We start from the raw sequence: 16,349 nt of genomic DNA, 5'->3' as shown, positions 1-16,349 counted from the left end.
ACCTTCTTCCGCAAGCGGGATAGCCGAAAGTGGACATGGAGGAGCCCGAACAGCAAGACTAGAAATGAAATAGACCTCATACTCTGCGCTAACCCTGGCATCATACAAGATGTGGACGTGCTCGGCAAGGTGCGCTGCAGTGACCACAGGATGGTAAGAACTCGAATTAGCCTAGACCTGAGAAGGGAACGGAAGAAACTGGTATATAAGAAGCCGATCAATGAGTTAGTGGTAAGAGGGAAAATACAGGAATTCCAGATCAAGCTACAGAACAGGTACTCGGCTTTAACTCAGGAAGAGGACCTTAGTGTTGAAGCAATGAACGACAATCTTGTGGGCATCATTAAGGAGTGTGCAGTGGAAGTCGGTGGCAACTCCGTTAGGCAGGATACCAGTAAACTATCACAGGAGACGAAAGATCTGATCAAGAAACGCCAATGTATGAAAGCCTCTAACCCTACAGCTAGAATAGAACTGGCAGAACTTTCGAAGTTAATCAACAAGCGTAAGACAGCTGACATAAGAAGTATAATATGGATAGAATTGAACATGCTCTCAGGAACAGAGGAAGCCTAAAAACAGTGAAGAAGAAACTAGGAATTGGCAAGAATCAGATGTATGCGTTAAGAGACAAAGCCGGCAATATCATAACTAATAGGGATGAGATAGTTCATGTGGCTGAGGAGTTCTATAGAGATTTATACAGTACCAGTGGCACCCACGACGATAATGGAAGAGAAAATAGTCTAGAGGAATTCGAAATCCCAAAGGTAACACCGGAAGAAGTAAAGAAAGCCTTAGGAGATATGCAAAAGGGGGAAGGCAGCTGGGGAGCATCAGGTAACATCAGATTTGTTGAAGGATGGTGGGCAGATTGTTCTAGAGAAACTGGCCACCCTGTATACGCAATGCCTCATGACCTCGAGCGTACCGGAATCTTGGAAGAACGCTAACATAATCCTAATCCATAAGAAAGGGGACGCCAAAGACTTGAAAAATTATAGACCGCTCAGCTTACTGTCCGTTGCCTACAAACTATTCACTAAGGTAATTGCAAATAGAATCAGGAACACCTTAGACTTCTGTCAAGCAAAGGACCAGGCAGGATTCCATAAAGGCTACTCAACAATAGATCATATTCACACTATCAATCAGGTGATAGAGAAATGTGCGGATAATAACCAACCCTTATATATAGCTTTCATTGATTACGAGAAAGCGTTTGATTCTGTCGAAACCTCAGCAGTCATGGAGGCATTACGGAATCAGGGTGTAGACGAGCCGTATGTAAAAATACTGAAAGATATCTATAGCGGCTCCACAGCCACCGTAGTCCTCCATAAAGAAAGCAACAAAATCCCAATAAAGAAAGGCGTCAGACAGGGAGATACAATCTCTCCAATGCTATTCACAGCATGTTTACAGCAGGTATTCAGAGACCTGGATTGGGAAGAATTGGGGATAAAAGTTAATGGAGAATACCTTAGTAACTTGCGATTCGCTGATGATGTTGCCTTGCTTAGTAACTCAGGGGACCAATTGCAATGCATGCTCACTGACCTGGAGAGGCAAAGCAGAAGAGTGGGTTTAAAAATTAATCTGCAGAAAACTAAAGTAATGTTTAACAGTCTCGGAAGAGAGCAGCAATTTACAATAGGCAGCGAGGCACTGTAAGTGGTAAGGGAATACATCTACTTAGGGCAGGTAGTGACGGCAGATCCGGATCATGAGACAGAAATAATCAGCAGAATAAGAATGGGCTGGGGTGCGTTTGGCAGGCATTCTCAGATCATGAACAGCAGGTTGCCATTATCCCTCAAGAGGAAAGTGTATAATAGCTGCGTCTTACCAGTACTCACCTACAAGGCAGAAACCTGGAGGCTTACGAAAAGGGTTCTACTCAAATTGAGGACGACGCAACGAGCTATGGAAAGAAGAATGATAGGTGTAACGTTAAGGGATAAGAAAAGAGCAGAGTGAGAGAGGGAACAAATGCGAGTTAATGACATCTTAGTTGAAATCAAGAAAAAGAAATGGGCATGGGCAGGACATGTAATGAGGAGGGAGGATAACCGATGGTCATTAAGGGTTACGGACTGGATCCCAAGGGAAGGGAAGCGTAGCAGGGGGCGGCAGAAAGTTAGGTGGGCGGATGAGATTAAGAAGTTTGCAGGGACAGCATGGCCACAATTAGTACATGACCGGGGTAGTTGGAGAAGTATGGGAGAGGCCTTTGCCCTGCAGTGGGCGTAACCAGGCTGATGATGATGATGATGATGATGAGGTGTAACGTTAAGGGATAAGAAAAGAGTAGATTGGGTGAGGGAACAAACGCGAATTAATGACATCTTAGTTGAAATCAAGAAAAAGAAATGGGCATGGGCAGGACATGTAATGAGGAGGGAAGATAACCGATGGTCATTAAGGGTTACGGACTGGATCCCAAGGGAAGGGAAGCGTAGCAGGGGGCGGCAGAAAGTTAGGTGGGCGGATGAGATTAAGAAGTTAGCAGGGACGGCATGGCCACAATTAGTACATGACCGCGGTTGTTGGAGAAGTATGGGAGAGGCCTTTGCCCTGCAGTGGGCGTAACCAGGCTGATAATGATGATGATGATGCCTTGGTGCATTGCCTCCTACTTAAAGTGCTGCTTCTGAAGCCAGCCTAGTTACAGTTTCATTCATTACCTCTATGGAATCTACATCTCGTTGTTCTAAGGCTGCATATTTATTTGCAAGTACCAGCCTGAATTGGTCTGCTTTCATCCTTACTGCGTCTAGGTTGGCCTGTTTCTTCTTGACTAATTTTACTCTTTCTCTCTTCAAATTCAGGTGAATCCTAGACCTCACTGACCTATGATCACTGCACTTTACCCTACCTAACACTTCTACATCCTGCACTATGCTGGGATCGGCAGAAAGTATGAAATCGATTTCATTCCTTGTTTGACCATTAGGAGTTTTCCAGGTACACTTTTTGTTTCTACGCTTTCTGAAAAACGTGTTCATTATTCATAGCTTATTCCTTTCCATGAATTCTACCAACATCTCTCCTCTAGTGTTTCTAGAATCGGCACTGTAGTTTCCAATTTATTGTTCACCAGTCTGCTTTTTCCCTCACTTCTGCATTGAAGTTTCCCATTACTACAGTATATTGAGTTTGCACTTTTCTTATGGCTGATTCCACATCTTCATAAAACTGATTACTTCATCATCATCATGACTGGAGGTTGTAGCGTACGCTTGTACCACCTTTAATCTATACCTGTTAAGTCTTATTACGACTACTGCTACCCTCTCATTAATGTTGCCCTTCATGTCCTCATGTATTAGGAATCCAACCTCGTATTGCTTCTTATCTGGCAGTCAGCACTGTATAAGCCTCACCAGTCCTTATAACCTCACTAACTTTAATGATATCCCAAATAATGCCTGATAGTTCCTTAAAAAGTCCTGCTAATCTAGCCTCACTTGAGAGAGTTCGGGTGTTAAAGGTTGCCAGGGTCAGTTTCCATTGGCGGTCTGTTTGGGTCCAGAAATTCTTAGCACCGTCTGCTGCATTACAGGTCTGACCGCCGCCTTGGTCAGGTGCTCCGCAGCTGCTGGGGACTGAGGGCCATGGGTTAGTTGTAGAAGTCATGAGGCAAGTAGTGGCCGAATACTGCACCAGGGGGACCAATTCCTGTTCTGGTGAGGTAGTGTCTTTGTTGAAGCTTAGTGGGCCTTCCTAATTGGAAGCTTAGTGGGCCTTCCTAATTGAATTAGTATAAACCCGTTGGCTCTCTGCGTTTTTGCTGGTGTCAGCTGCCACTCCATGCCTGGAGATGAAGCGTACTGGAGGAAGTGAATTCGAGATTGCCACCTTCAAATTTAAAGCTGGCAACAAAAGCTAATGCTCAAAATATTTGCTATACCAACAAAAATGCGATGACAGTCACTGCCTTCTTTAACACCAAAGTACTGAAAAGCACAAACACCTACTATGTGGTTGGCTTTAGGAAAACCCTGAAGGCATATCTAACATAATCACTGTCCCTAAAGAAAATAATTGTCTCATAAAAGAAGGTTAGCAAATTGTAAACTTGACAATGCCAAGACATTATGGGCCTCACATTACTAACACTGCCAGGCTGTTCCAGACTGTTGCAATGTTGAGTTTAGCAAACATTTGACAGACTTTTGCATAAGCTATCAGCTAGTTGCAGTACTATTGAAAAGTCTGTATTTTTCTGACTACTCGTATACTCCAGCAGAACAAAGCAGGTATGTAAGAAAGAATCTTTGCCATCCACAATTTTGGCACAACAAAGTTTGTCAAAGGTAATGCCTCTGCATAGTGACCATGGCACTCAAGACTAGCACAAAGTTGTTGCAAGCAAAACGACCATTTGCCAGGTTACTGCAAGAACAAGTTTAAGAACTACAGTACTACATCATGTTGCCTAATAGAGAAAAATAAAGACACCAGTTGCCCACCTGTCCAAAATACAAGACACTAGAAGAATTTCCACCTCACTTGAGTCTATGTTGAGTTCCTTTGCTATAAAAGGCTTCCCATTGCGGCTTGTTATCTCTTGCAAAAAAGTCTAGCTCCGATCGTATAACTTATTGTACTATTACCAATATGTCTAACAAAGACGCCTAACCCTGATTGTATAACTTCATGTATTACCAAATGTGCAGCAGGCTTTCGCCTTCTTGTGTTACAAGAGTGACACTTGCCAAACTTTTTTGGGTGCTGACCCAGGAATATATAGGCGTACACACATGCATAGGCTATTCACAAACCTATGATATCCAGCGGTTGAACAATGTTGCCTCCCGTATTTCCCAGCATACCTGATCGTCACCCTCAAAAGAGGGGATGCACTGATGACCTAAGCACATGCTTCAACCGAACAAAAGAGACTTATCCGAAATGCCACGTTGTGCACTGTGAGAAATCTGAGAAACAGGCAAGATTCATTCCACCATTCATAGTTGCAAAATCTTTGACCAAAGTGTTAGGGTCAGGTTATAAAGTTACAAAAATGTCTAGCGGAGACCGTTTTCTTGAGATCCCTAAGAAACATCAGTACGAGAAGGTAGGCAGGCAATATACCAGTTTCTGTTACACCACACCGGTCAATGAATAGCTCACCCGGAGTCGTGTCAAGAGGCAGACCTCCAGGATTTGACAGAAGTTGAACTCCTGGTAGGATGGAAAGATCAAAATGTAACCAATGTAAAGTGTATTATCCTTAGACGAGACAACAAAGAAATCCCCACCAAACACCTTATCCTAACATTTGCAACTAGCGTCCTGCCAGAAACCATTGATACAGGATACATTAGGCTAACTATCCGACCATATATCCCCAACCCTAGACAGTGTCTCCAATGCCAAAAGTTCGGCCATGGCTCGCAGAGCTGTCATGGTCGAATAACTTGTGCAAAGTGTGGAGTCCAGGGCCACCCCTCTGACAACTGCAGTGGCACACCTCACTGTGTGAACTGCAGTGATGACCATCCAGCCTACTCCCGCTCCTGTTCGAACTGGAAGAAAGAAAAAGAGATGATCACCCTCAAAGCCAAAGAAAATATTTCATTTAAGGAAGCCCGTAAGAGGTGCTCACCTTTCCACAGCACACCTTATGCTGATGGGGCACATCGGGGGCAGCGTCACAGCGTCCAATGCCAAGTGCCCAGCCCGCGCGCAGCGAGCTGGCACCTTTGGCTCCTGTCCCCAGTATGGAAGTAGGTAAGCCTACTCCGCCCAACCAGCAAACTGGCCAGGCCAACTTTGGGTTGCCGGCCCCAGAAAAGTTATCTGCGGCAACCTGCGCTACACGCAGCGATCCCACAGGACAGATAGGGGCCCTGAAGGTGGGCGCAGTCAAGGCTGCCCCAACGTCCCCGGCCCCTTACAGCGCCGGCAACAGCCAGCTCAGCTCAGACCTAAAGACAGCTTCGACTTCCGGGCTGGTGGGCTCAGGGGTCTTGCCCTCCAAGGCGGGACTCTCTCGAATAATTTCTCGCTTGCAAGAGCGCGTCTGGCGCCTCACAAAAGCCAATGGACACTACACCAATCCTCACGGCACACCAAACACGTAAGGAGCGGCGAAGCTCCCTCACACGCTCTAGAAAGGACAAAACCCGCGTTACAGGCTCTCCAAAGAGCTCTGTAACCTAAGGCACCACTTCTGTTTCTGTACACTCAGGACCAACTTACTTTCAATATGGATCCACAAATTATTCAATGGAACGCCAGAGGTCTTCTTAGAAACCTTGATGATGTGCAAGAACTTATGCACGAACTCAATCCAAAAGTGCTGTGTTTACAGGAAACACACTTAAAATCGAAACATACAAACTTTCTCAGACAGTATATTACGTTTCGCAAAAATCGCGATGATGCTGCCATATCGTTCGGCGGTGTTGCCATTGTAATTCATAAAAGCGTAGCGTGTCAACGTTTACAGCTACAAATGCCCCTTAAAACAGTGGCGGTTCGAGTTGTTCTCCTAAACAAACTCATCACCATTTGCTCGCTTTATATACCCCCACATTACCAATTAAACAAACATGAATTTCAGTCCTTTAGAGATGAATTGACAGAACCTAATGTGTTCTTGGCGATTTCAATGCACACAGCTGCCTCTGGGGCGACTCTCGTATAGATGCGCCCCTTTTTTCCTTCTTCTTCCTTTTTCCTTTTTTCTTCTAGTGCATGTCTGCTGAATAAGAAGGAACCCACATATTACTGTCTTGCAAACAGAACCTTTTCTTCAATTGATCTTAGCATAGCTTCCCCGTCTATACTACCTGAACTTGAATGGGAAGTTACCAACAATCCTTACAGGAGCAACCACTTCCCCATACTGCTAAGAACATCTAAAGAAAACAAATATCCACCACAGGCTGCTAGGTGGAAGGTTGATACAGCTGATTCGGAGAAATTCCGCACCTCCTACTAGTATCTCATAGGCTGACATGTCTTAGTCAGGAATTGATGCTGCTGTGGAGTATTTTACAACCTTCATAATAGATGCCGCATCTAAATGCATATCTGAAGTAAGTGGCTTGGCATGCAAATGGCGTGTCCCGTGGTGGAACAACGAATGTAGGAACGCTCGTAGGAAACGGAACAAAGCACGGGGGTTGCTACGCGCTTCTCCCACTGCAGAGAATCTTATCAACTTTAAGAAAGTAAAGTCCCAAGGCTGGAGAACGCACTGACAGACCAAAAGACAGAGTTGGCAGAAGTTTTTATCGGGTATCAACTCGTATACAGATGAGGCCAAAGTCTGGAACAGGGTTAATAGGATAAGAGTGTGACAAACATATCCACTCCCTTTGGTAAACACGCAGGGCAATACCCTGCAAGACCAGGCAGACTCACTTGGGAAGCACTTTGAGAGCGTGTAAAGTTCAACCCATTATTCACATCATCATCATCATCAGCCTGGTTACGCCCACTGCAGGGCAAAGGCCTCTCCCATATTTCTCCAACAACCCCGGTCATGTACTAATTGTGGCCATGCCGTCCCTGCAAACTTCTTAATCTTATCCGCCCACCTAACTTTCTGCCGTCCCCTGCTACGCTTCCCTTCCCTTGGGATCCAGTCCGTAACCCTTAATGACCATCGGTTATCTTCCCTCCTCATTACATGTCCTGCCCATGCCCATTTCAACTAAGATGTCATTAACTCGCGTTTGTTCCCTCATCCAATCTGCTCTTTTCTTATCCCTTAACGTTACACCTATCATTCTTCTTTCCATAGCTCGTTGCGTCGTCCTCAATTTGAGTAGAACCCTTTTCGTAAGCCTCCAGGTTTCTGCTCGGTAGGTGAGTACTGGTAAGACACAGCTATTATACACTTTTCTCTTGAGGGATAATGGCAACCTGCTGTTCATGATCTGAGAATGCCTGCCAAACGCACCCCAGCCCATTCTTATTCTTCTGATTATTTCTGTCTCATGATTCGGATCCGCAGTCACTACCTTCCCTAAGTAGATGTATTCCCTTACGACTTCCAGTGCCTCGCTGCCTATTGTAAACTGCTGTTCTCTTCCGAGACTGTTAAACATTACTTTAGTTTTCTGCAGATTAATTTTTAGACCCACTCTTCTGCTTTGCCTCTCCAGGTCAGTGAGCATGCATTGCAGTTGGTCCCCTGAGTTACTAAGCAAGGCAATATCATCAGCGAATCGCAAGTTACTAAGGTATTCTCCATTAACTTTTATCCCCATTTCTTCCCCATCCAGGTCTCTGAATACCTCCTGTAAACACGCTGTGAATAGCATTGGAGAGATCGTATCTCCCTGCCTGACGCCTTTCTATATTGGGATTTTGTTGCTTTCTTTATGGAGGGCTATGGTGGCTGTGGAGCCGCTATAGATATTTTTCAGTATTTTTACATATGGCTCGTCTACACCCTGATTCCGTAATGCCTCCATGACTGCTGAGGTTTCGACAGAATCAAATGCTTTCTCGTAATCAATGAAAGCTATATATAAGGGTTGGTTATATTCCGCACATTTCTCTATCACCTGATTGATAGTGTGAATATGATCTATTGTTGAGTAGCCTTTACGGAATCCTGCCTGGTCCTTTGCTTGACAGAAGTCTAAGGTGTTCCTGATTCTATTTGCGATTACCTTAGTAAATAGTTTGTAGGCAACGGACAGTAAGCTGATTGGTCTATAATTTTTCAAGTCTTTGGCATCCCCTTTCTTATGGATTAGGATTATGTTAGCATTTTTCCAAGATTCGGGTACGGTCGAAGTCATGAGGCATTGCGTATACAGGGTGGCCAGTTTCTCTAGAACAATATGCCCGCCATCCTTCAACAAATCTGCTGTTACCTGATCCTCCCCAGCTGCCTTCCCCCTTTGCATATCTCCCAAGGCTTTCTTTACTTCTTCCGGCGTTACCTGTGGGATTTCGAATTCCTCTAGACTATTTTCTCTTCCATTATCGTCGTGGTTGGCACTGGTACTGTACAAATCTCTATAGAACTCCTCAGCCACTTGTACTATCTCATCCATATTAGTAATGATATTGCCGGCTTTGTCTCTTAACGCATACATCTGATTCTTGCCAATTCCTAGTTTCTTCTTCACTGTTTTTAGGCTTCCTCCGTTCCTGAGAGCATGTTCAATTCTATCCATATTATACTTCCTTATGTCAGCTGTCTTAAGCTTGTTGATTAACTTTGGAAGTTCTGCCAGTTTTATTCTAGCTGTAGGATTAGAGGCTTTCATACATTGGCGTTTCTTGATCAGATCTTTCGTCTCCTGCGATAGTTTGCTGGTATCCTGCCTAACGGAGTTACCACCGACTTCCATTGCACACTCCTTAATGATGCCCACAAGATTGTCGTTCATTGCTTCAACACTAAGGTCCTCTTCCTGAGTTAAAGCCGAATATGTACCTGTTCTGTAGCTTGATCTGGAATTGCTCCATTTTCCCTCTTACCGCTAACTCATTGATCGGCTTCTTATGTACCAGTTTCTTCCGTTCCCTTCTCAGGTCTAGGCTAATTCGAGTTCTTACCATCCTGTGGTCACTGCAGCGCACCTTGCCGAGCACGTCCACATCTTTTATGATGCCAGGGTTAGCGCAGAGTATGAAGTCTATTTCATTTCTAGTCTCGCCGTTCGGGCCCCTCCACGTCCACTTTCGGCTATCCCGTTTGCGGAAGAAGGTATTCATTATCCTCATATTATTCTGTTCCGCAAACTCTACCAATAACTCCCCCCTGATATTCCTAGTGCCTATGCCATATTCCCCCACTGCCTTGTCTCCAGCCTGCTTTTTGCCTACCTTGGCATTAAAGTCACCCATTAGTATAGTGTATTTAGTTTTCACTCTACCCATCGCCGATTCCACGTCTTCATAGAAGCTTTCGACTTCCTGGTCATCATGACTGGATGTAGGGGCGTAGACCTGTACAATCTTCATTTTGTACCTCTTATTAAGTTTCACAACAAGACCTGCCACCCTCTCGTTAATGCTATAGAATTCCTGTATATTACCAGCTATATTCTTATTAATCAGGAATCCGACGCCTAGTTCCCTTCTCTCTTCTAAGCCCCGGTAGCACAGGACGTGCCCGCTTTTTAGCACTGTATATGCTTCTTTTGGCCTCCTAACTTCGCTGAGCCCTATTATATCCCATTTACTGCCCTCTAATTCCTCCAATAGCACTGCTAGACACGCCTCACTAGATAACGTTCTAGCGTTAAACGTTGCCAGGTTCATATTCCATTGGCGGCCTGTCCGGAGCCAGTGATTCTTAGCACCCTCTGCAGCGTCGCAGGTCTGACCGCCGCCGTGGTCAGTTGCTTCGCAGCTGCTGGGGACTGAGGGCCGGGGTTTGATTGTGTTGTTCATATAGGAGGTTGTGGCCAAGTACTGCACCAGGGTGGCCAATCCTGCTCTGGCTAGGGAGTGCGTTACCGGTTCTGGTCACCGGGATCAGGCCACACTCCAGGCCTGTTTATGCAATTTTATCAACACGCGAATTTTTTTTTTCTTTTTTTTTAATCCGGTGTAAAATTGCCGGCACCGGGATTCGAACCACGGACCTCTTGCACGCGAGGCGGGTGTTCTACCTCTACGCCACCGCTGCAACCTTCACCATTATTCACAATCCTTTCTCAAATATGAACACATAGAAGAATGCAAGCCATACATAAGAAAATGCGAACATAATGAGCCATACAATCGTCCTTTTAGTATTGTCGGCGAGGAGTTACGGAGTCGCCATCTATCGAAAGTGCCTCGCTGGCATACTATGAGGGATCACGCGGCGCGCTCCTCATAGGTTTTGCTGTCAGCGCTCACTGAAAACACCACGCGCGAGCTCTTCCGGACATTTCTGTAAGTACTTTCGAAATGAGAGAAGTTTTTTACTGTCTAAATAATAATCTTGGGCAAACCAAAAGCACAGAATCGTTTACAGACGCTATCTCTTTACCGAATACGTACAGTGAACGCCACTGCGCCCGGTCGCCGCGATGGAGTCTCCCAAACCGACTTCTCGCGTGAAAGGTAGGCAAACGCTGAGAGCAAACTATGTGAAATATGTCCTTATAGTGTTTGTATAACTAAATGGAGCCTAATAGAATGAAGCCTCACTGCAGCGATCGCACAGATTCGCAGCGACCGACTGCGCTTCTGCATGCTTGTCTGCGCACTGTTTCGCTTTCGCCGCGTGCGCGTTTTCGCACCGTGCCATGAGCTTTAGGCCGCAGAATATGAACATTTGACAGTATACAAGCAACCATTGTTGCGTGGGCGCTGTCAGAGCGATTCAAAAATAATTTCATTGTTTGGGCTTCGACGCCTAAGGGGACTGTGATGTGCCGTCGCGGCGATTCAATGTTTTTTTCTTCTAAATTCTTCGACATTTCAATATTATTTCTGGAGTTGCATCGCACTGTATGTTTATCGGTGTTCTCAGCGTGTGATTTCCCACTGCCTCTTTTTTGTAATACAGTGCATTAATTCATAGCACAAACATGGCCTTATGTCATACTTTTTTATAATGTGCTTCTTACGCTCCCTTTCCACTCCAGTGAACTTGCTAGTATCTATAGCATCGACAAGTTCATCGACCAAACCGTCATGACATTAGTCGGGTGAGCGTCGCAGTGCGCGTTTTGTGAATATCGCAGACCCGGCGCCATAGCAGAAATCTTCCTCCCGTCTGTGCTTTCTGCATACCCGAGTTGTAGCCAATGACTGTTTGCCGGTTTTATGTTTCGCAAGCCAAGCTTCACGCAGCTTGTCCTGCGGCTACGTGTGAATAAGGCTGACACCGGGCTCCATTGCGTACGTCCGGCATTGTAGCACCGAGCAGTAGCCCACCATGTTGCGCGCCTTCAAAGGCAGCCACTACCTATTGTAGTGCTTTCAAGCGTTGTAAAGGAGACACTCGAAGCGGGAAAATCTTGCCACTAACTGAGGACTGCAGTATACGAGGGAATTTAAACTCTTGTTTTCAGGTCGCTTCGGCGTTCCCGAAGCAGCCGACACGGCCGCTATGTCCACGTGATCCCTAATAGCACGTCACGTAGACGGTGGCGCCAGCTTTTCCATTGGTGGAGCTCGAGGCCGATTGCCGAGTTGAGAGCTGCCTTGATCGCATGGCAAGAGCTCTGCACCGGGATCTGACAGAACCATGTATGAAATTATCAAAAACTTACACAATGACACGCAAGTTACACTACTCATAGTTTGGAAAAAAACAGATCCCCAATACACTAAAGTTGCAATAAATAAAAACACAAACGGAAGCGGTGCACCTTGCCGCCAAGATTTTCACTGCGCCGGTATGAGTCACATGGGGCAATAGATATCATCACTATCAGACAACAACTTATCGCTATCAACAGACCAAAGCATTTCATCCTCGGTGCCATCAATGGCATTCGAAATCCTGCACTTTTTAAAGGCCTTATTCACCAAGGCAGATGGGATCGTGCACCATGCATCTTTCATCCATCCAGCAAAGTCCTGCAGTGAGCCACGCTTCATTTTATTCACGGGCAAACATTGAGCAGCTGGAGCTGTGATGTCATGCTGCTGGGTATCACCCCAATGTCGGTGTTGCATGCAGCCAGCTTGTCCTTGATGCGCTGGTCAAGGTGGCACCTGAACGTGTCAAGCACAAGCAGACCCAAACTGCCGCCGAGTCTCTTCCGCCAAACATTATCAATCCAGTCAGCGACCAAGTCTGTGGTCATCCAACCTTTTTCATTTGCACGCATAATCACGATTCCTTTGGGGAGCATCTTCCGTCTGAAGGTAAGATACGGGGCCAGCTTGTGCCCATCCTCAGTGCAACAAAGCATTGCAGTGACTAGTTTTTTCGTGCCGGAAGACAAAACGCACACTTGCTTCGCCCCTTTCTTTTCAACGATTGTGGTGGCAGGCATGTCAAAATAAAGCGGCGTCTGATTGGCATTTCCAATCTGTCCGAAGTGGTAGGCATTTCTATGGCGCAACTTCTAAACGTACCGTTGAAAACTGCAATTTCTCTTCATATTCTTCGGGCAATTTTTGGCATATCCCTGTCCGCCTTCGAAGAGAAAAGCCTTTTCTTTTCATAAAATTTGATAGCCAGCACCTGCTCGCTTTGAAATCACTCTGCATTAGCCCTTTCTGTAGGGCTAACTGCATCGCCCGTACTTTGAGCATATTGGTCGTCACAGGCCACTGTGCCGCTCGCTGTTCTTGCATGTATTCCGCGAGCAGCTCTTCTATTTCGGCGAAGCGGCCCTGCTTCAATCCACTGAAACCCTTCCTTTTGCTTTGCTGGCGAAAATATTCTCCTGCTTGCACTAGTCCCGCACGCAAGTTTCAGAAACTCCGAATGCCTGTGATGTGGCCTGATTTCCATCTGTCTCCGCGCACATGATAACTTTTCTTTTAAATGTGGTATCAAGGTGGACTCGGCGTGTGTTCGCAGTCAGCGGCGCTTCCATGTTGATTGACATACAGTTTCTCACTATAACACCTAGAGGGAAATCTGGCGCCACTGTCTGAGGGAGTTTACTAAGGGGCGCTGTGCCGTCATGGGAATGACAGTATACGTGTCTGCGAGGCTTGTGTTGGCTAGTGTTGTGAGAGGCTTCGTCTAAAAAGTGGATATGGCTACACAAATAATGCGTTCTTAAAGTAATATCCTCATAAAATGTTTCTGTTCATGCATATTACATCTTCCAGTGAAGGTTACTCACCTACGATGCATAACCAACCGAAGAAAAGCAAGAACAAGCAACGAACTGCTCCAAAGCGACTGCAAATCTTGTCGTCTGTCCTCCAACTTTAGTGGCCCGCTGATACTTTTTACGTTTCATATAATTGTACATGCAATAGCAAGTTCTCATTGTTCAACAAAATGTGTTTTTGTGTAATAATAAAGCTAAAACAGCTTTTTGCATGCTGTTTGAGTAGAAAATGAATCATTGTGACAGATGGAACGGTGCTTGCCAGGTGCGTCTTCAAGGTGTCATGGCTCTCCGAGGATGTTGCCAATCTGAAGTCACAATATACCGGCATTCCCATGCATACCATAGCGCGGCAGCGCCAGATTTTCCTCTAGGTAATGTAGTGAGAAACTCTACGCTGATTGAATAAACACAGAAAACGGGAAGACAGGCGGTAGACTAGGTTACACCAGCGCCTGGCTACACGTACAACATGGAGGAAGCTATGGCAGCTAGGCTAAAAGCGTACGAGGCAGCCGTTTTTCGAATGCTGATGGCGATATGGTAATGCGGATTTAGGGTCGTACTCGGTTCTGACACGCATGCAATTTTTGGACCCATTTTATCGGAAAAAAGCTGCGCATTAGAGTCGAGTAAATATGGTATATCTCTTTAAATAGAATTATAAAATGCAACATCACTGCAAATGAGCATGCTTATATTTTATAATTCTCTTTAATGTCCCTTTAAAGACTACCACATGGTCTGTTAGTTAGTTCACTGTGTTTCATTGAACATTATGTGACTGGCTCTAGTAGAATGGCAGGGTAATTCTCAGTCTCTTGAATGAATAATGACAGTTCTACTGGAATTACCAACTAGGCTTGAGCATTCTTTATAAAATGTAAGTGCTCTACCTGAAGTGAAGACAACATTGTCTGAAGCAAATATAAACATGCACTTGAGGGGCAAGAGCTTAACGATGGAGCTGTAACTGTGTTGTCACACCAGGCATCTTTTTCTCACAATGCAGGCCTTGTGTTGGTGTTCCCGGTCATTGACTCTTACATGAAAGTTGACCTGAAGCCCAAGGTCTTTGAGGTGCCCGCACGTGAGGTATGATGGGTTATGGCCAATAGCGTAAATTTTAAGTTGTGTATTCTGCCCAGGTTCTGACTGGTGATGGAGCAATCATCGAGGTGGGAGCCGAGTTGCATTGGCAGGTGGTTCACAGTGTCCGTTATGTCACACGAGTGAAAGAGGTTGATGCTACAGTGGGAGCACTCTGCCAGCAGTGCTTGGCATCTCTGTTGGGCTGCAGTGACCAGGATGACTTAGATCGGCGTCGTGAGGCCATTGAGGCCACACTTCTGGTTTGTGTGCATCTTTGTGTGCATCTTTAGCTACTTTGCCAAAAACAGCACCTGTATGTGAATTGATGTTTACGTAGATGTTGAAAGCCTTTTGTACATCTCATGTAGGCCTACATAGCAAGTACAGTAAATAGCCATGAACTTCTCTGCCATGGTACATTGTCAGGCACAGAGTCCAGTGAGTTTAAATTCTTTCCCTAGTGGTCCCACTATATTCCAGAGACCTTTTTCTGAAGTCAAAAGACCTTATGCACAGTGGTGTCTATTGATTGTAATGTCATCACCAAATCAGCCAGGCAAAGAGTCCAGATGAGGTGTGAAAGAAAAACCAGGAAATGCACGCCTTTCATAATAACAGCGAACAAAGTGAGCTTAACATTAGTTTAAAAGTGCACATTTAAAGGGCCTTTCACTAGGCCACATAGCAAATTTTGGTTATACGCTGGAGGTTGTTACGTGCCCTCTTGAGAGCATTTTACCACAAGAATTTTTCAAATTGGTTCATTAATAGTCGAGATAGAAATATTTCAATGCCACACACCCATGATTTCAGGAGGCGAGTGCTTTCGCCAATGTAGACATTCTTTCCACTTGCCCCATCTTGCGTCTGCAAGCTAAATTCCTCCCCTGCATTCTCCCATATTGGAGCTGGAGGTTCTTGTGGCACATACATCACGAGTCCCATTGTCTTCTTTTATTTTTATTTTCTCTCACTTTCTTGTTGTGTGGCACACTTCCGCTGACGGTCTCACCCGCGAGCTGTTTCATATGTCTTGTTTCGTGCAGCGTACGATTTTGCACGCTGTGCACGAGAATGCCTGACTAGTGATATAAGTCAGGGCTACAGGAACACTGAGTCAAACACAGCGGATCATAGAGCATGATCACACACTGGAACATAGTAGGAAATGACTAAGCTTTGTTCTCTGCGTGCGCGGCCGCCTGATGTGGGAACAAGCGGATGAAACGGAAGTATGTACATCTCTCTTGCTATGGTATGAAATAAAGCAGACACGCAAACATTCGGTTTGTAAGTTTTATTATTTCTCTGCACTTTTTTTTGTTTATTTAAGCAACAGATCAAGCAAATAACTTCTATTGCCTTGAATAATTCTCAAAGTCGCGTGTCACTATGAGCGACGTCACAGCACTTCCATGTACGTAGGTGCAGTTGTGTAATATGTGTCGACTCTACGGCTGGGAGTGCAATGCCCGTGAAGAGAGTGGCAAACGGCATTTGGTTTGAAATTTAAGCTCTTTTCATAGCGTGTAGGGA

General features: G+C 45.3%; 1 protein-coding gene across 2 annotated transcripts in view; it reads left to right on the top strand.

Annotated features, from left to right (window-relative positions):
- LOC135907718 (stomatin-like protein 1) overlaps positions 1-16,349 on the top strand; it is a 122,890-nt gene that overhangs the window by 16,092 nt on the left and 90,449 nt on the right. For both annotated transcript variants that reach the window (XM_065439438.1, XM_065439439.1), the window contains exons 4-5: positions 14,734-14,816; positions 14,870-15,073. In XM_065439438.1, coding sequence (XP_065295510.1) covers positions 14,734-14,816; positions 14,870-15,073 — 287 coding nt within the window. The remainder of the gene's footprint in view (positions 1-14,733; positions 14,817-14,869; positions 15,074-16,349) is intronic.

The sequence above is a fragment of the Dermacentor albipictus genome, chromosome 1 (assembly GCF_038994185.2).
Source record: "Dermacentor albipictus isolate Rhodes 1998 colony chromosome 1, USDA_Dalb.pri_finalv2, whole genome shotgun sequence".
In the NCBI taxonomy this organism is placed as follows: domain Eukaryota; kingdom Metazoa; phylum Arthropoda; class Arachnida; order Ixodida; family Ixodidae; genus Dermacentor; species Dermacentor albipictus.
The sequence above is the reverse complement of the archived record's forward strand: the minus strand, read 5'-3'. Positions and strand labels throughout refer to the sequence as shown.